Source organism: Astatotilapia calliptera, chromosome 4, assembly GCF_900246225.1.
Source record: "Astatotilapia calliptera chromosome 4, fAstCal1.2, whole genome shotgun sequence".
Lineage (NCBI taxonomy): Eukaryota > Metazoa > Chordata > Actinopteri > Cichliformes > Cichlidae > Astatotilapia > Astatotilapia calliptera.
This window is the reverse complement of record NC_039305.1, coordinates 11,574,599-11,594,936: the sequence shown is the minus strand read 5'-3', so window position 1 is coordinate 11,594,936 and position 20,338 is coordinate 11,574,599. Positions and strand designations below refer to the sequence as shown.

The 20,338-nt window shown below is 42.7% G+C and overlaps 1 protein-coding gene across 3 annotated transcripts in view; it reads right to left on the bottom strand.

The window, feature by feature from the left end:
- Positions 1-1,665: 1,665 nt before the first annotated feature.
- The window catches only part of adgrl1a (adhesion G protein-coupled receptor L1a), a 151,986-nt gene continuing 133,313 nt past the window's right edge, over positions 1,666-20,338 (bottom strand). For all 3 annotated transcript variants that reach the window (XM_026164639.1, XM_026164638.1, XM_026164640.1), the window contains 15 exons: positions 20,136-20,174; positions 18,293-18,473; positions 17,593-17,715; positions 16,495-16,703; positions 16,231-16,404; positions 15,455-15,658; positions 14,692-14,912; positions 14,338-14,404; positions 14,074-14,165; positions 13,777-13,945; positions 13,336-13,491; positions 12,150-12,246; positions 9,358-9,480; positions 7,953-7,970; positions 1,666-7,836 (listed from right to left, as the gene is read on the bottom strand). In XM_026164639.1, the coding sequence (XP_026020424.1) occupies positions 6,926-7,836; positions 7,953-7,970; positions 9,358-9,480; positions 12,150-12,246; positions 13,336-13,491; positions 13,777-13,945; positions 14,074-14,165; positions 14,338-14,404; positions 14,692-14,912; positions 15,455-15,658; positions 16,231-16,404; positions 16,495-16,703; positions 17,593-17,715; positions 18,293-18,473; positions 20,136-20,174 (2,784 nt within the window). In that variant the 3' untranslated portion in view covers positions 1,666-6,925. The remainder of the gene's footprint in view (positions 7,837-7,952; positions 7,971-9,357; positions 9,481-12,149; positions 12,247-13,335; positions 13,492-13,776; positions 13,946-14,073; positions 14,166-14,337; positions 14,405-14,691; positions 14,913-15,454; positions 15,659-16,230; positions 16,405-16,494; positions 16,704-17,592; positions 17,716-18,292; positions 18,474-20,135; positions 20,175-20,338) is intronic.

Sequence of the window (20,338 nt, the reverse complement as noted above, 5' to 3'; positions counted from 1 at the left end):
TTAAGTGTTATATACTGTATGTTACAGCACTTAAACAACTGGTTGCCCCTGTGGCTTGATGTATGGTAGTAATTACACTAACGCATGAACACAGAGCAGTTCAGACTGAACTTAATACATCTCTTTTCTCTATCTCCCGGGATCTGCTGACAGCTGCTGTGAGTCTTGTTTTGTCAATATCGGACTCTATTTTAAGCTTCTCTAAATGTGCAATGACCTTGAAAAAGCCTCTTTTTACCTTTCAGACAGACTGAGTGCCAGGAAGTGAATGTGGCTAGGGTTAGAGGCTTTGTTGCTCGTGTTTGATATGTTAGTGTGTGAAAGTGTTACTGTAGCAACAGTGAAAAGAGGGTGATTGAATGGTCAAGGCTTTAGAGCGTCCCCCTCTCAGGGAGTTTCACTGAAAGGACAGGAGCGAGGTAGGGGCTGGGCAGATGGGTGGACTGGTTGGGGGTGGGTCATCATACATGTACGACATACCTTTTTTTCTTACATCATACTGTAACGGCCAAGGTAAAGTTGCAGATATGTTATAATTATGGATGGATGCACATAATCATTCGATATTACTCACCAATGGGTCTTCACTGTGAAAAGGATTATGACCAGTCAGGAAACAAAGCTCAGTAGGAGCTGAACACTGATCACACATTGGGGATAAGTGGGCTTAAGAGAAGCTGCAGTAAATGGGCTGCAATAACCCAGACACTTAAGTGTGTCATACCTGACAGATGTAGCTGATCACAATGTGTAGTTGGCTCTGGAGTGTGCTAAAGGCTGTCTAATGTTGTGTGCTGCTGTGGCTTACTTGACTGCTGCCAGCAAACGGTGTTGCGTTCAAAAGTCAGTAATCTATACTCACACTGCAGTTATTAAATGATTACATCAGGGATCACACCACACTGTATGATTAATTAACCTTGACTGATGCTTTGTAAAGCCGGCTCTAGCAGAGCAAGTATGCCCACTGGTCTGCATGTACATACACATACGTATGAAATGGTTTAAAGCACCACTGGAGTCTGGTAATACTCACTCGGGGTTACTGTAGTGCAACAAAGCCTTGCTCTCTGCAGACAAATATAGGATCAGTCCTCAGGACCTTTATTAGCAGCTGTCCAAACACCAGGAGTCGGAGTTTTGCCTCTTAAACTGACAGCTTGCTTCTTTCTGCATGTCTTTGATCATTCACAAATATGCTTTGGACACAGCAGCATTTGACAAAATCATCATGCCAGCCACCAGGTCAAATGGTGTGCACATACTGTGTGGTTCAAAGGGGAGCTGACTCAGGAAGGGGCTGACTCAGGAAGGGGCTGGGTTGCCTGGCTTCAATCCCCTGCTTCCTCTGGTTCTCAAATGAACAGCACAATATTGTTGCAACCTGCAAGATAGCCCATGAATAAAACATAGCCACTGTATTAGTGCTTAAAGACATCTTTTCATTTTCAGTTTGAACCATATATTGAAGTTTATATGCATATAGAAAAGCGGAAGATTAATAACAATTTCTCTCTGCTGGTTACCTCTTTTAGCACGCTGGAACATACACAAGTACAGAAGCAATTATGCTGTGCATCAGTGCACAACCACATACACACAAGTGTGCACCACAGTACAGCTCCTTCAAGACATTCCCCAAGAAACCTTCAAGCATGAACAGTGTATATTTTAAATAGTTTTTTTATTAATATGTGCTGATACAAGGTCGCTTTGACCTGCAATGATGGAAACACTCACAGAAAATCATCCCCTTTGGCCCAAACAGCTATCAAAGCAATGAGTGTGAGAAAACAAAAATCAAATAAGACAAATGAACATGATTCCTAAAAGAAAACCAAAGTGTTATATTTACCTCAGTTTACAAATGTCTCAGCAGTACATATTAAATTATCCATTTCATAGAAAAATCACAGAAAGCTCTAGATATGGTGCTATATGTAGAACCCCACATGGCACAATGTCAGTGCTCACGCTGCCATATAGCTTGCTATGTAATAACCACTAGCACCCAATGATTTACCTCCTTAATGTTAAGCATTTCAGGTATGTGTAATACTGACCAAGTTCCATTGTACTGAGCTAATTAATACAGCTCTCAGATGATCATCAGGATATCCCATCCATAACCACTGAAGCCAGATATTATACATCTGGTGACAGACACCACATGGGGCTGAATTTTTTGGCCTGTCCCATGGATGATCATGGATTGAGATTACTACAGCCATGAACAGGTGCATGTAGGAACTGTTCAACTCCCCCCAAACCTCAAGCAAGAAAGAAAAAGACAGATTCAGCCTGCTCCAGCTGTGTCAATTGTTTTATTCTTGAACCTTGTAATGTCAACATGTTTAATCGTTTGGAGAAACCCTTGTTGTCCAGGAGCCCCGGGTGTTGCTGGTACCACGCTGTGTATTAAAGATCAGAACTTTCCTGAAATGCTGGCACAGCTCCACAGACACATACTCAACACAAAAGTTAAAGAGCAAAAGTTCATTATTGTGTTCATCCAGTACCTCTAAAGAGTCTTAGTAACTACTTTAAAGGAGTCATGTGGAGAAGAAGAAATCAATAACAAAATAGTACTACCATATGATTTGTTTATATTTGCTCTTTAAAAATCTCTTTAGGAAAATCATGGTGCATTTGCAGGCACTGTAAAAATCGTGCTTTAATTGGCTGATGCGGCAGTGGTCTCATTTTCACATTTTTTTTTGTTAAAGGAAGCATCCGTTAGCTCAAACAATCCCATCATCTTTCTTTCCATCACAGGCAGATTTGTTTTATGAATGAACTTGAGATCTGACATGCCAGCTTGATCAATTTAAACCATAAAGTAATAACTTCTGGTCTGCAAACCACCGTCAGAAAGCAATCTGAAACAAAGTAGCACATCCATCTCCTTATCTCCAGATACGCTCCTGCACAGCCTCACTGCAAACCCCTCTCACCAGCCGTCCCTCCCTCTCTCACCGCCTATGGCTATATATTTGTGACATCTGTGACATCTCTGCTGATGCTGTCCCTCCTCAGTCCTCCTCACGGGCCAGTCTTTGCAGACATAATGACCCTCTGCTCCTCTGGCGCTGTTGAATTCACACACCGCTGTCCTGCCGCTTCTGTACCGCCCTCCTGGTGTGATATGGTCCACACAAAAATGTCTGCGTGTGAATGGGTCAACTGTGAGTGAACAGACTGAAGTCCTGCTGGGACCGCTGTCTAATGATAGACTGAACAATGGCACAAGCTGCAGGGGTGAAACAGCACTGTGTCAAAGGTTGGGCATCCAACCTTTTAAACAACTTCCCACATAACCACTAAAGCTCACACGTCAGGCCTGCCACTGGCTTGGAAGGTTTGCAAATCTAGACAGAAAACAAGAGAATGGAGGTGAGCGAGAGTGAGTTCACAACAATAAATTAGTACCCACTGTGTTATTATTGTAATCAGAGGTTTGAAGGGCTTTGAATGGTGAAGAAACTCCCATCGTGAGAGCCTCCATCCGACAGCGTGGGCCGCGAACCTTCTCCTGTATAATCACCATCATTTACAGCAGTGCAGCCCTCCACTGTTTATTGAGATATTAATCTGGGATAAACAAAGCTTTTGACAAAACAAATTAACACTCTCAAAGAAGTGCTGCACTAATGGAGTCCACTGAGATTGATATTAAAATGTGGATGAGTTTTGGGGGGAGGGCCCTGGGTAGTGCTGGAAAAAAAAAAGAAAAAAGAGAGAGAAGCAGGCCCAAGGTGACGCACATTCCTCTTCGCAAAGGGAGTGTCTGTCTAAACAGCGTTTCCCCCTGGGGCGAGTCCCAGCTGAACACTGGAGATCAGCATCAGCAAGTTATATCAAATACAATGAGAGCAGGATAATGATGATGGTGTTGAGAACAAAGAGGATACGGATAATGATGGCCATCTTGAGATTCCCATTAACACTTCCACCCTGGAGTGAATTGTTTTATCTTCAGTCTTGCTTGTTAAAATACATTCAAGTTGTCCTCAGTTGACCAGTGAGTGCTACTATGATACCGAGCCCCCACCGCTAATTCAGCCACAAGTCCCGCGCCGCAGCAGAGCCCAACACATGTCCATATTGTCTCTTCATTTGTAAACCGACAGCTCTGAAGCTACAAATCCAAGTGACGCATGTATCATCAGACCAGTATTGCACATGTTTCCCCTATGGCTCAAGTGATGATACCGCAACCTTTTCCTTTGAGCCTCATCACGATCTGTGTCCCATACAATGTTACTTACACAAATGATCAGAATAGCAAGGAAAAACGGCGGCAAATCCGTGTAATCCCCTTCCCTTATCTGTCTTTAACCCCTCTCTCGCTCGCTTTCAGCCCCAGGAGCCTTAGCTAAAAAGCTGTCCTTTGGGTTCTCTTAGAAGTGGGACACTCAGGCCCTAGCCAAATGTCACACTGCAGTGGATGCATCTATTTTCTGCTCACGTCGTATCCACACATCACACTCTTTTGTAGCTGCAGGTTTGGGGGGGCAATAGTTAAAGAGTGCCATGAATAAATCAATGTAAATAAATATTCCATAGATATATAATCTGATAAATAAACCATAACAAATACTTTTAAATAAAGGGTAAAGGAAAGGAAACTCTTCCTTTTAAAAGGTCAAATAGATTTCAGCCAGATGAAAGGAGTCTCACAAGTGGCTCTCCCTAGACAGCTCATTTTGCTTGCATAAGGTGGCATATTGGAAACGTGTTCCTCGCGATCGGTCAACCCTGCTTGTCATTTTCATGCTATAGTGTTACCTCTTGTCTCTCGAGGCAGTCTGAATTTTCCTGTCCTCCTTGTACCTGAACGCAGCGGTAAGAGCAACTTCCATTTGAGGCAGAAAAGTAATGGCAGCTCTCTGAGATGAGTATCCCTCCTTCTCTGATGTGCATTCAAGTCAAGTCACAAAAATAGCCTTTCAAATGTGTACGCACACACACATACGCACGCGCTCACAAACCAGACACTTATCAGACACACCCAGGCTCCCGGATACATTCGCACTTACACACATGCACACAGGAAAATAAGGAGTTGTCACATTAGGTTATGGAGTAATGCTGAAACTATCTTTAAGAAACAGCAAAATGCAATATTCTCTGAATGCAAATCATTATCATACATGCTAAAACCCCATGTTGTTAAAAGTACGTAATCTGGTTATATCTTCCAAATAATACAAGAACAAACCAAATCACTTTATGGATGCTGTCGTTCACCCACAATGCTTTATCGTGCTTTGTGAGGCACAGAATGACATTTGACAACATCTATCTCGCTTGCCCCGCACCTCCCACTCCCGCTGCCTTTGCCAATTCCACCCAGGGAATGTCAAAGGTCAAGCATTAACAACATGTAATGGATTATATCACATAAAAATTGTGCCAGGATTTTTTTTGTTGTTCCATTTTTCATTTGTATAAATAAAACCTATTACACATCTTAATCTCTCTCTCTCTACCACTGCCTTTTGATCACTAGGGAATTTTAGTGAAACACTACTGGAACGGCGAGAGAGTGAGAGATCAAGCAATGGGGGAGAGAGATAGAGTGTATCATTCAGGTCACAAACTCCAAAACATTTTATTATTTTTTTCTTTTGTCAGTTTGTTGCAGTACAAGAAGTCATTTCTCATAGTATTTATTACTTTTTGTTGCTTTTGATCATCTGGTGTCTCTATTTACATAGTAGGAATAAAGTAGATTCATGTGTTGTTCCTATGTACACGGTCATACCAATTGGTCGGCCGGTGCGATTGTGACATTTACAGTCTTGCTTGTCACAGCACCGCACAGGGATCGAGTCCACTTCAACTGGCTAGGCTCTAACAGCAAAGTACAAGGGGAGGGGGGCAATACCAATCCGCACTCGCAGCCCCTCGAGGATGTAGACCAACAAATTGAATACTCTGTTCAAAACAACAGCAAGACAGTCATTTAACTTTTCAAAATGCCTAAAGCAAACGACCAAAGAGAACAGTGGAGAGGATTGGCCAGTCTTAAGGGTGCAGGGTCTCCTGTTCTGGAGGGGTGGTGCAGTGCCTCCTCAGTCTCTGTCTTTACCTCCACTCCGCCGCTGTACAGAGCTGTCTATTCACAGCACGCAAAAATGAAGGCAGTTACCCTAAATCAGCTCCCCCTGCCTGCTTGGAACAAAAGCTCTTGCTCCCTTTTACTTAGACGGGGTACTTTTTTTAACTTTTGATGTTCAGTAATGAGCACTTGTAGATGGGTGAAAGTATATATGTGTGCGTGAGTTTGCCTTGTGAATGTTCTAGTTTCTGTTCTGGCTCAATAAAAGATATTTTTGGCAACAATGAAGAGCTTTCTGTGTGACATATTTTAGATTATAATAGTGTACTATATTCCCTGTCTCCACAGCTAACTACTCCTATCAAATGATGACTTGAAAAAGACCTATGGATGGTAAGAAAGGGAAATGAGATAAAATATAAAATGATATCGCCATCTCCGGAGGCAGGCTCGAAGAGAAATTACATTTTTAAAAAAAAGCTTTAACAAAGTTTTTAAAGTTTTGAAAAATCCAAAAGGTAAAGGGGGTGGGTTGGTACATTCAGAGTGCTGGACTTGGCCTTAGGGTACCAGAAGAACTGGGGACGACTGGGGTTAGACAGAGCCGATGAACACTCTGTGGAAAAACACCCATCCCTCATCTCCATAAGACTGGGGAGGGTTGAAGATAAAGCCTGCATCTGCAGAGTCAGCCATGTATCCCCCAGAAAGTCAATTTGTTTGCTCATATGTTAGTTAAATAAAAGTCAAGACAAAGAAAGGCAACCAAACAAGCAGAAAGTGGAGAGACCCGAGAGAGAGATGGGCTAGGAGGAGGCTCTGGCCATCACATTAGTCCCCAACTTCCTCTTTAACCTCCAGTCACAGGCTGGTGACCAGCTGCATCTGTCCATCACCCTCATTGTGGACAGGCTCTTGGGCCTGGTGTCCCTCCCCACTTGGTCTCCGGGGTGGGGCTTGGTAGAAGGTCTGCATTGGGGCCCCACGAGAGCCCAGGGCAGGCCTCCCGGAGCTGTAGTACAGCTCCTCCGGGGGCTGAGCTGAGCGGGGCACCACCTCCAGGGGCTCAGGACTGCTGTCAGGGTAGGGTGAGTCTCGCAGGTTGGTGATGCTGGTGTACAGGGAGTCATGGGCAGGAGAATCAGGCGCTCTGTTGCCTCCCTGCCCACCAGCACTTTGGCCACTGTGGCCCAGGCTCTCTGTGAGATCGGCCGTGTAGCTCTCCGACTCCTCTGGATCGCTCTGGTAAAGGACTGACTGGGCACGCTGTAACAGCAGGGGCTCCTCCAGAGCTTTATACAGCAGCTCTACATCCTGTGGCGTACGCTGCCGCCCCTCTCTCAGAAAGTCCTCCTCTTCGTCCATACTCGCAGATTGGTCCGGCCCAGCTGCTGTTCCCCGACCAACTCCACCGTGAAGATGTCCTCTGGCCAGGCTGCCATACACTCTGTCTCCTACTTCACCTCCACCTCCTCCACTTCCTCCTCCAACACCACCTCTCAAGTTGTTGTGCACAAGTTCGGAGATGATCATTTTCTCGAAGGCCGCAGCATCAGAGAGGTTTCTTCTGACGCCTCCGCCTCCCAGAGCTTCTGAGCTGCGGGGATTAAAGATGGGTGGGGGAGTTTCTCCACTCCCACCACTTAAGAAGTCACAGCTGCCCCCACCTCCACCTGCTGGGCCACCACGCAGGGAGTAACTGTTGTTGAAGTTACCGTTCAAGGGCAGGGTTTCCATTCCACACGGGTCACGGGGCTTAGATAATGTAGTCTCTGGATCCAAACAAAAGGACAAAGGGTTTTCGTATTATTATTATTATTACCATTGTTATTTTGTTTCATTGCGAATCAAATTCTAGTGAGGCAAGAAAACAGTTCATTATACTTACTTGGGTCACGAAAGGTTCCTGTGCATTGCAGAGAAAGTCATGCGGGGTGAATAAAATAAAAGGCAGTATTAAGCAACTGTTTTTCAAACATTTCTAAAAGGGAAACATAGGTGGCAGAAAAAAGCATCCTTGTTACTCCATCCCTTCCCCCTCTCTCTGTCTCTCCCGCTCTCAACACCAACCAACTCTTGCCAAACACCCAAACACATCCGCGGTCACATTACCTCTGATTTATGCAGACTTAGTCCCGTTTTTTTGACACCTTCCTCCAACATTTACCGTACATCTAAGTTCAAGAAAAATATTCTGGATATTTATTTAGTATTGTCAGTGATACCTGGATACATACATAATTCATACAAAAGCTTGTACAGTAGCAGTAATGTTTATTTTATGAACTTCTTTCCACACACCAAAGAAATGGTGCTTTTTTTTCTCTCCCGCCCCCCTCATACCAAATCACTATCTCAGCAAAGCAAAAGTCACACAAAAAAGTGAGAAGCGTGTTCATTTTTAAAATTTAATGTGTAGTACGACTTTAATCAACGTTCTTCTTCGATGGTGGTGTGGGTAATTAGACATTCTAATGAAGTGCTCTCCCTCTCCTCTACCACTCTCTTCTAAAAATGACTTGGCTGCCAGGCCTGTGGCCATCAGCCTTGACGTATTGTGCAGAGAGGCTTTAAAATATTTAAAAGAAACGCCGCCTTAAATTTCAGTCCTCAGACACTTAGGCTGATACTCTGCGGGTGCGCAGGAAACAGCTACACACAGTAATACTTCTCAGTTACCAAGTGAATATTGGTACTATAGTGGAGCAATTAACAAGACATGTCTTATTCTGCAGCTACTGGCATTCAAAGAGCCGGGCTAGAACACCGCAATGCAATAACACAGCTATTAGGCTGAGTCCCACTCTGAAACAGAAGCAAGGACATAAATACACACATACCTGAACAACCTACATCCAGATGGACTGTTCATTTTCACAAAGCTGTCTGTTCGCCTTCAGCAGCCAGCATGCTTTAAGCCGACTTTTTCTGACTGGAAAGCGAAAACCATCCTAAAGATTTTGGCAGTCACAGCTGTAGCTAAACTTCTAATCAATTTGTGGCTGTTCTCATGAAGATTCAAGATCTGACCAGATGGCTGGTTAGGCTGTAGGCACTGTTTGGCTCTGTTCTGCTCAGCCTAGTGAATCTGTCTGACAGCTACATAGTCTGGATAAAAAAAAACAAAAAATACAGAGACACACGCACATGCACGCACACACTGGATGTATACACCATGCCAAACTGCTGACAGAGTAACAGACAGAAGGACAGCAAGCTGAGCACATACTCTACGCGCACACATACAGCAACAAAACTGCACACACAGAGTGAAGTGTTCACGAGGAGCTAACCAGTAGAGTTGAAGACACCAGGTGAGGGTGGGGTGAAGCTTTCAGCCAGCAGAGTGTTGTAAGGAGAGGTACCAGAGCGAGTCTGTAACACTGGGTTTGTCAGAAGGTGGTTCCCCATGGTTGCTGCAAGACACAAACATTTAAAGTACAAACATCATCATAAAAATAATCATAAATTTGCCCCAAAGGCATGCAAAGTAAGCACAGAAACATGGCACACAATAAGTGTGACATTCTGAAAGGCACATTTCCAGACTCTAATAACATCTGGAATCACCAAAATATTTACTGTTTATTCAGATGGGGCTATTTTTGTTATGCCAGTGCTTTATGGAGTAATGCATTTCACAGTGTTCTCCACCGTGTTCATGCCTGCTGATTGTAACCTTTGAGTAAAAATACAATTGCAGGGGAAAGTTACTGTTTAGAGCGTTGCTATTCGCTTTTTCCATCTGACAATGCAGTCAGATGGGAGAGACTAGTAATGCATGCCATTATGTAGTCTAAGGGTGCAGCCATTGAAACAGTTAATTTCACACTGAAACGTGAATGCCACTACAAGACAAATATAATTCAAAGAAATGGCACACTGAGAATGTTGTATAAAGCCCATGTATGGCTCGGGCCTGAGGCAACTCGAACAGAAATGCCATGAAATTAAAAATAGGACAGCATGACGGAGAGTCGTCCAAGGCAAAGTGCAACCTTCAGGTCTCCTGCAACCCGTTCATCACACAGAAAGGGAACAGGGAATTCTAGAAAAGTAAAATATGCACTCACACACAGCTATTTATTTGTCATTTCCACTCCTCTTACACTTCCTCTGTCCATCTTTCTGGCGTGCCACACAAACCCCTCTCTCTTCATTCCCTGGCTTGCTTTGCTGCGTTCAACCACATTTTCTCAGCTCCTTGTGCCAGTTTTTTTTTTGTCCAAACACCACCAAATTAGTTGGGATTAGCTGTCTGTGTGCACCACACAGGAATATCCTGTAGAAAATTAAAGAAAGCCGCTTTAAGTGTGGAGGAAAAGTAGGGCAAGGCAAATCATCGGAGGCTCTATGTGTGTATGCGCATATACTGTAGGCCTTTTTTTTCCGGGACCGATTACTATTGTCAGGAAGAGATTGCGGTTCATAGAGAAGTGAAGTGGGGAAATCAAAGAGATCTGAGATGCCAGTGATAACAACACAGCATCTCTCCTCCAGATTCTGCCTTTTTAATTACTCCTCCATGATAGCGTCTTATTCTACATCTCTCTTTTCGTCTCCCGTGCTCCCTTTTGTCTTCCGCTTTCTGCCAAACTTTTCAGAGAAGTGAAGAAAATAAAGGCTTCACAGCAGAGTTGTTTGTCTCTGACAGAGTACCATAGAGTGATCCACATAGTGTGTGTCTCTTCCAGGCCTGGTGATTGCTCTGTCTTGAAGAAAAGACCCAGAAAGCGACCCACCAAACACACAAACACACACATCCACCTTTCATCCATCCAGCTCACTCGCAGCACACCTCACCTCTTCCTCACCCCCTGCCTTGCTCCTGTCACTCTCCTCAATTAGAATAATTACCCCCTGTTCGCTCACACGCTAATCAGTTCATTAAAAACAAAATGGATGAAATTAGCATAGAGAGTGACGGCTGATTTAGCGACTGCCTCTGTGTCATGATCAACACCCCACCCCCCTCCCCAAACCAATCTTGAACCTGAGCCAACCTTGATCGTCTCAGTGTCACTGATTGCTGCGGCAGTGACGCCACCAGTTGCTTAGGCTGAGACAATCAGTGACTCCATGCATGCTTCTGTTTTTTTGTTTTGTTTTTTTTTTTACTTCTTCACGTCTTAAATATTTGATCTTGCCCTCTTCGTGTGCTGCTTGGAGTTCGGAGGGGACTGCATGCATCACTAATGTGTGTCTGGATGAAATCGATCTCATGGAATAGCTAAAAGAGTTGAAAACTGGGACAGAGATATCAAGATTTCTGTCTATTTCTTTTTTATTTTGTGGGAAATATATTTTTAAAAGGAGAATATAGCACAAATATACAAGATTTGGCAATGCAACACAAAAAGTGGGAACACGTGTGTCTGAAAAAAAACATCACACAGCTGGTGATTTGTGATTTTGTCTAATTTACAAAGTAAAATGAGGAAAAAGAAAATTAAAAAAATGTCTCTTGGTTGTTGAGCGGCAATAATTGCCTGGGAACGTCTTCACAACCTTTTCTCGTGGCAAAGGAAAGTCAAAAAATCATTCTGGACGATAACTGTTGTAGTCAAGTGTCTTCGCCGCCTCTTTTTTCCTTTTAATTGATTACACATAAATCTGCTTAATTAGCTCAACTGAGAAATTCATGCAGGATCGTGAACTCACTTAGACGAACTTAACACATATTCACAAAATATAGCAGCTGAGCTTAATATACTGTAGGTCTGCAGCTGCTAAGTGCTTTTACTGACAAGCAGCTGCCACTGCACTGCAAACCGTCACCAACCAGCCTTTAAACATTTTGTTATTCAGTTTAAACTGTTGCTGCCGGTGACTGCTCTTTGCCAGCTTGCCGGAAAGCTAAAAGGCAAATAGCATTAAAAGTTGATCTTAGCACATTAAGGACATGAACATGTACATATCATTTTATGTTCATATTTAACACCCAAGAATAACGGCTCTGTCCATGCTACTCCCATTCTCTATTTTCTTTGTTAAATGCTGTAAATCTGTATGTGCGTTACATGTGTCTGAGAATTTCAGCGAGTATGATTTAATGGAGGGAGAAATATAGAGAGGGAGGTCTCACCACGGTTGAGTGTCGGGGTGCTGTTGATATCTCCCGCCATGAAAGAAGATTCCGTCTGCTTCCGAACCGTGTCGTTCCACATCCTGCGGATCCGACTCTGGAAGAGGAAGCATGGTGCAGTGAGTGGCAGTAAACACACAACAAGTTAAATATAGAAACACGGCGGGTAGACTTTGTAACTCAGTGGGGCAGCTGTAATCAAAACTGTGGGGCTCGCTCTAATCTGCAAAGAACAATAGGCAAACACGCCAGACAAAGAGACTGAGGCGTCGAGTAAAGAGAAACACAGCTTTGTCATGTTATCGTGACGGAGGCTAACAAGCTTGAGATTTGTAAGACATGACTGTAGTAGCCGATGTAATTGTTGTTTGGAAGTGTTATTACAGTTTGAAAAAGCTTGTTTGCCGATTGTGAGCAATAATTGCCATTGTTTGTGTATGTGTCTGTGCAGCTGCGCATATGCCAGCATCTACAGTATTTTCCAATGACGTGCATGATGCCTGTGTCTATATATACACCATGTGGACTACAAAGGATATCTTTATAACTGAGTCATCAAGCCTCCCAAGCAAACGGCTTTCAGTAATGGTTAGAAAAACTGCCAAACATTTAAAAAATAAATAAAATAAAGATTCAATTTTCACAGTAGAAATAAGAGTAAGCCAACTGATTAGTGGGCATCATTTGCACGTCATAAATCATGTAACGCACTTTAAATGTGCTCCGTGTGTGCACTGATAAAAAAAAAAAATTATTTAAATGTTGCTTTTGCACCTTTTGGCTTAGGCTGTGGGCTGACAAGTAAGTTAAATAATTAAATTCAAGAGCATTTAGTAATCAGTGAGTCACTGGTATTGATGAGCAATCAAATCCCAACAGATACTCATTTTGTACTTCATAATCTTACATAAGAGACCTTTTAAACAGGGAGAAAATGTAGCTGCAGAGTGAGAAACCATGCCTAATTTTGAAAAGATTTGCTTTGTTTTTACTTTTTTTTTTTTGTTTAAAAAAAACCCAAAACAGATAACATTTTTCATTTTGTTCCACTAAAACAGTCGTGTTGCTGCACAGGCTGTTTTTACTCATTATTTGCTCTTAGAAAAACACCATTTTAAAACTCAGCAGTGTTTTCCACTGATGATATGTTTGCGAGTGTTTATGTGTGGGTCTGTGCTGCCTGCACCTGTCTGTGGGCTGCTGCATGGCGAGCTTGGCTGCCACTGTAGTAGCGGTTGTTGGCACGGAGGCCCGAGTTCTTCAACGAACCGTGGGAGCTGTTGGTAGAGGTGCGGCTGCAGCAATAGGAGTGACGCAGACATTTACTGTACTCCTTATGGACCTGTAAAGAAAATAACACCACCGGCACAGTGGACAGGTTTGAGAGTCACTCATAAACACAAACACTTTCGTTTCTATAGGCTAAACTGAATGTGGAGCAACAGAGCCTTTTATCGCACAGCAACAGCAAAATGAAACAAAATCCAATATTTCTGAGCACGTTTACTGAATTTCAATTAGACTGGCACATCCATCCATTTGTTCATCTACACAACATTTCAGCTGCTTAGTCGTAATTAATTGAATTTATATAAAGTGCCTTTAAGATGTAGTTTGGAATTGTTACCTTCTTCTGCAGGGCACAGTGGAAGATAAAGATGAACATGCCCTGGAAGGCATTGAAGGTGCTGAAAAGGTAGGCCATGATGACTGTATTCTCGTTTATGAAGAGGAGGCCAAAGGCCCATGTCAAGCCAAGTAGAAAGAGCAGAGTGATGGCCCCTAGTGCCCAGGACCTGATCGAAGCGGAGAACGAGGTATTAACTAACACTGAGTTGATGCACAGATACACTAAGACAATTTGAAATGTCTTTTTTCTTCAAAAATAAAAATGTGTGAGTCTCACTGAGTAATTTGAACTCACTTAATATTATCCAAGCGGCTGGAGTCAGGTTTAAGTGCCGAAGAGTTGCGTATCATCTTGTGCAAAGTGATCATGAGGAAAATGAGGTTGAGCTAAGGAAAGACGATAGGAAGAAATAAATAATGTGCAGTGAGCACTCTAGTCCAAAATTACTGACTTCATATTGTTAATAACATTGCAAAATTGCATGCTGGTGAAATACTTCTGACTGCGGGATATCGAAATATGGAAGCTAATAATACTGCTTGACAGTAAAGCTAATACCATAATAACAAATGAAACAGGTCCAATGAAGCTCCAGATGAAGTAGTTATCCACTCGCAGCCAGCATCTGGAGTGGCACAGAGGAAACAAGTGAGTTATGCACAACTAAACCAACAAACAACTGTACACTCACACTGAGCTCATGCACATGAATGCACACACTATTTCTCTGTCTCAGCGGATTATCTTATGAAGGCTAATCATCAAGCTTTGGCTAAGTGTGTTCAGAGAACACAGTCTGTGGGGAGGTGCAAGAGCCCTTCACATGGCACTGCATATTACATTTCCATCTGGGGGAATAGCATAATCCTACTTCTCAATCTGCAGGTGCAAAAGGCCTGTATTCACACGTACGCTTTCTTGGTCCCATAGCTCCTGTAGTCTATGGCTGCAGAGATGCCCACCACAAGTGCGGGGAAGCAGTAGCCGCACAGATAGTAGTACTTTTTGCGTGAGTACTCGCTCTCAAAGACCTCCACCAGCATGAGATAGAGCTGCACACCCTCCAGACACATCCAGGAGAAGGCAGCCAAGAAGAAGAAATGCAGAAGGCCAGCAAAGATGGGACAGGCAATCTGAGTGTGGCAGCCATGGAGAAAGCAGAGAGAGGGAAAGGGGAAGAAGGAGGAGGAGAGAGAAAATATGAAGTTAGAGGAGGAGATACAGTTAAGATTAAGGTATATAACTGAGTGAAACCACAAGAGGATAGAACGGAGTTACTATCTGGAAGTAGTGCTGGACACTGACAAGGGAAAAATGAAAAGCTGCCCCTGGGTCACAGGCTCCGTGCATATTATTGAGTGGTAATTCATTACTCAGTGCAGTAAATGTTTTATAGAGTAGGATAATGACACAGTGCCTCGATTTCAGCTTCAAAGTCATTCAATAAAAAAAAGTTAAAAAGTCGCCTGTGTTGTGCTTAATGCCATTTTCAAACCGGAATATGTAAAAAGTAACTAGATCTTGTGATTCAGTATCATTAAATGGGCACAAACACTAAGCTTTAAAGGGGGACATGTAACAGTAAACGCAAAGGTGGTAAAAAATATTTTATATCAAAGAAAACAAGTAAACCTCTATCCATAGAAAGTATCCGTTTGCTTTGCTACCGACTCACATGGTTTTCGGTCTTGTCGATGCCGATGAGGAAGAGCAGCTCTGCGATGAAGAGGTTAATGCAGAGATTCTTGTGGATGGTGTTGCGGTCAGTCTGGAGCCCCCGCAGGAAGCAGAAAGTTGAGATGCAGATGGCAAGACACACCAGGGAGATGACAATCCCCACCCAGGTGATCACAAAAAGGAACAGCTCGTGCATCTGTCCCTGGTGTTCAGGTTTGCACGGTGGCAAGAAACAAAGGTGTGTGGGGGGAGGGAGGGAGATCCAAGGGTTTAGGTTATAAAGCAGTATTGGGAAAAAGAGACAGCGGAGCAGAATTGGACAAATAAAGAGAGAGAAATTTAGAACAAAGAATAGTGGAATAGGAGATAAGCAGCAGAAACAATAGGGGGATGGATAAAACAGGGGGAGGGGAGAGAAAGAGCCAAATTGCCTTATTTAATATTTGCAAATATATGCAAGGAGCTAAAGTGTGAAGACAAGAGACAAGACGTCCTGAAAAAAATACATGACATTCAAATTCATGTGAATGTCAGTTAGAAGTAGAGGGACATGAATTTGTAAGCCTGTGCCTCCCTGAATGTCAGAGTGAAAGGAGGAAAAGAGAAAATTCAAAACAAAGAGCTTGTCAGCCTTGAGAGGGAACATTAATGTGCATGTGTGTGAGGGTGTGTGACTAAGAGTGAGCGAGCGCTAATGCTCACACGAGTGAACGTCTGCATAAATTACCAGGCTTGCAATTTAAGTGTGTGCCTGCCACGCCCTTGTTTACTTACGTCGGGCTCGTGGTGAGCCATGAGCACCGCGAAGTTGGTGAGGTGGCTGCAAGAGCAGGTGGTGTGTGTGTTGTTAGTGTCCAGTAGCCTGCAGCCCTGCGATGACCACTGGCCAGTCATTGAGCGCTCGGAGTAGTTCCAAAAAGAACAATTTGGAGTGTTGTAATTGTGCGACTGCAGAACAAAAAAGAGAGACGGATGAAGGAAAACATCAGTGGAGGTGCATCTTTCAGAATGACAAATGAGAAATTTGAATTTGCCTACCTTTAGATGTTTAAGCGTGAAAATCACTGGCTGAGTGAGAAACACTCTGCTGGACTCTTTGTTGATGGAGGCAGCAATCACGTGAGAGTTGACCACCAGGCGCTTCTTATCGTGGTTTGGTCCTTCCATTTCCATCTTCACAGTGGCGTTCTCAGTGGAAAGAAAGGATCCCAAATTTTTATACAGAATGAATACCACCTTGACTTGTCCTGCACATAAAAAAACAGACAAATTAATACCGGAAAATAAATAGAACAGTGAAAAGTAAAGTAAGTGTGGGGTGAAAGGTGTATGTTAAATGAAATGGGAAACACAAATGAAATTTTAAAAGGGGGGAGAGCAGAAAGCGAGGGAGGGGGAAACCAAATACAGAAAAAGGGCCATAATATGGAAAGGGCTGGAAGAATGGCAGCGACAGAGAGTGGGGAGTGACAGGGTGAGTGAAAGGGAGACAGAGAGAGTGAGTTAGTGAAGGTTAGAATGATGGTAAGGACCGTTTCATTTTGACTGGTGGAAGAGAGCGAGATTTAATGTGGAGGGCAATGGAACATTCATCCCTCAAGCATTCACAGATCTCTTATTATTCCATATGAATATTTCATGTGCGTTTGTTTCAATCATTCTAATCTCGTTCCCACTGCAGAGCCAAGCGGAGACAGAAAACAGAAAAGGGGGATGAGGGGGCCATGGAAGGAGGAGGGGAGCAATGGCGTTGGGGGTTGGGGCGGTAGGGGTGCTGGGTTAGAAACAAGAGAGATGGGAGCAGGGGATAAGATGGTGGAGAGAGACGGAGCGAGGGAATGGGATGGGGAAGAGAGGAGAGAGGGAGTGCTGAGATTGCTCTGTCAGACTGGGGCCGATTGTAATCTACACGCCTCCCCAGCTATTCTATTAAGACTGCTGTTAAGAAACCATCAAGAAAAGAAATTGTCTCAGCGCTTTTGTTAATCTGATTAGCCTATTATTATGAACCAATAACTTAGTCAACTGCATGCAGATTGTTTTAAGCCTGCATGAAAATGCAAATGGAAACATTAAGAGAGAGGCTGCACAGGACAGTGCAATTTTTCAGACAGGGATGGGGTAAGGGTTGCTGACCGTTGCGGCTGTACTGTTTGATAGTAGAGGCTGAAAGCTGGATGGTGCTGTCACTGGCGTAATTTTGCGGGAAGGACAAGTCCTGCATGTCCATCTCTGTGTTTACAACGTGCACCTGGAGATCTGATGGTAGAAACACAGAAATTGGTGCATATTTTTTAATTAAAAAAACAACAACCACAAAACAAATTTAGAGCCACAATCTGGAGTTAAAACTGCACATTGCATTTGAACAGCAGTCAGTACTGGCCTCAATTCATGTGTACAACAATCCTCTGCCAAGGTAGAAGCTGAGGTAGAGGTATATTTTCAGTGCTGTTTGTTTGCTGGCCTGTGTATCTGACTGATTTGTTTTAAATTTACTTCACCATTAAGCATAAACTACCAGAGCGAATTTCATTAAATTTGCAGCGGCTGGGCATGCTCAAAAGACAAACCCATAAAATGTTGGTACAGATCCAGACAGCCACTGTAAAAGGCAGTGATAGGCACTGTCCTTGGCAAATGACTCTTGAGTGTCCTTCTAGTTAACAAGATTTATATTACATATTTTTGATAAAATAAAATATAAGCAAAAAAGAGAAAAAATGCTACTTTTTGATTTATTTTTTTCTACCTTAAAAATTCGTGATTATGCTTTCATAACAGAAGTAACAATAAAAACAACATCTTGATCTTGACCTCACTGCTGTTTTCTTACCAATGCTGGGCGCTCGGTCTGTAAAGTTTTTCCCGTACATGTTGTTGGCCAGCAGGAAGGCTCCTTTTTCCAGGACGTCCAGTAGCATGGTGGCAGTGTGAGACTGCTCTGTGCTGTTCATGTCCTGCCATGACTCCAAAGCCTCAGGACGGAGCAAATTGTCCACTGTTTGCACCACCGCCTGGCCCGTGCAGAAGGCATAGCATTAATGCTAGCATCAATAGCATCAGTAATATGATCGATATTAGCAAGAACACTTTACAATATGGCACATACATAGTAAAAGTGACAAATGAGGAACTAATTTAACTTTTCAGGAAGTTTCTCGCTTTGATTCTTTTGTCTACTTAACACAAGTAGGAACACAAATGTAATGTTAGGCAATAGCAAGGTAATCATGAAGTTCAGATGCATCCCTAGCAGCTACTTAGCATTTTACTCAATAGCACACCAGGTAACACAAAATAACAATTTCATTATTGTGCAGTAACTGCTATTGCTTATTGAATTTGTGTCATTTAGAACCCAATCCGGAGTAAATCCAATTCTATCTAGTAACTAATTATTAGACACTGGTTCATTAACACTGTTTCCAGCATTGTGTTCTTTCAGAAAGAAGTCTTAGGTACTTATTAGCCATTAAACATGTTAGTTCCTGATTTGTTTGTCACTTTTTTGGTAAGTATTCATTTTGTGAGCTATATTGTAAAGTGTTACCGTATAACATTAGCACCTCAAAGTGCAAAGTCTATTGCACTATAACTTCCTAGAAACTCACCACTTCCTTGCACTACATTTATTACTCTGCTATGTAAGACATATTACCATTCTATTTCACACTTACAATTCATTTAATGGCAATTTTGATGGTTGTATCAGCTATCCAATTTATTGGAGTAGCCTGCTTGATGAATCATGTAATTCTCTTGCTCAGGCCTCTCAAAATGAAGGATTGACTGCTGCGTGGAATAAAGACCATTGCTGTTAAGAAAATGAATTCAGCATCAGAATGCACTCTATCAGCTACAGAAGAAGAAGACAGAGGGTGTTTTTCGTTTATCCTCGGATCAGTGAGCTACCTTTGCAGTAAGTGACAAAAAATAATGGTCGAGTAACATACTACACAGCAGCCTTTACATTCATCTTGCACCAACTGAGATTAGAAGATGTGGGGTCATATTACTATATGCTGCAGACAGGTCAAAGCACATAAAAGACTGCGCTGCAGAGTGCCGCATTTCATCATTACAGAGAAGCATACACAAGGCCTTTTCCTGATATTAGATTACGGCTCCCTCAGAACAACAGATATTGCACAAATATTGAAAAAGCACAGAAGGGTGTAGTAACACCAACTGCTGCCTTTCATGCTATAGTCAAATTACATTTTCTCAAAGCGACAGATATTGTCCCTTATTGTGAAACACAGTGAAGCCAAGGGCACTACTATGCATTTAAGACCACTCAAAGTGCAAAAAAGCCACAATTAAATCACAGACAGATGACTTCTTCATTAGTTGAAATGTAATTTTACATATATGCACACCATGAGCAATAGAAAAACTATAAGAGCAGCTTGCCCTGCTCTGGAAAATACTTTAATATTTAGTACGTGGTGTCTGGCAGAAGTTATTCTACATCTTACTCACACTGCCTTCCAGAACAAACCAGAATTTCTAAAAGTGATGATTCCAAAAGCAGCATCAATCACAATACAGAGCTGAAGAAACTTCATCCACAAGCCTAGTCTGCTCAAGGATTTATCTTCCCTCAGCTATTCTAAGTCACAGAGCAGTCCGACTCCACAGGCATGTAAAGCAGCTAGATAAAAGAGGAAAGCTACCTGGATGTATGCCTTACAGGTCCGCTCTCTCTTCTGAAGCTAGAAGGGAGAAAAACAAAGCCTGAAATTAAGAAAAAAAAAACTAAACAAAATCAGAAACCACTTTTTTGCTTATGAGCTGCTAAGTAAATCTGCATGACGCGAAGCATTCTTTTCATATTCTTGAGTTAAATATATCTTATCATCAAGTGTGTGTCTTTATT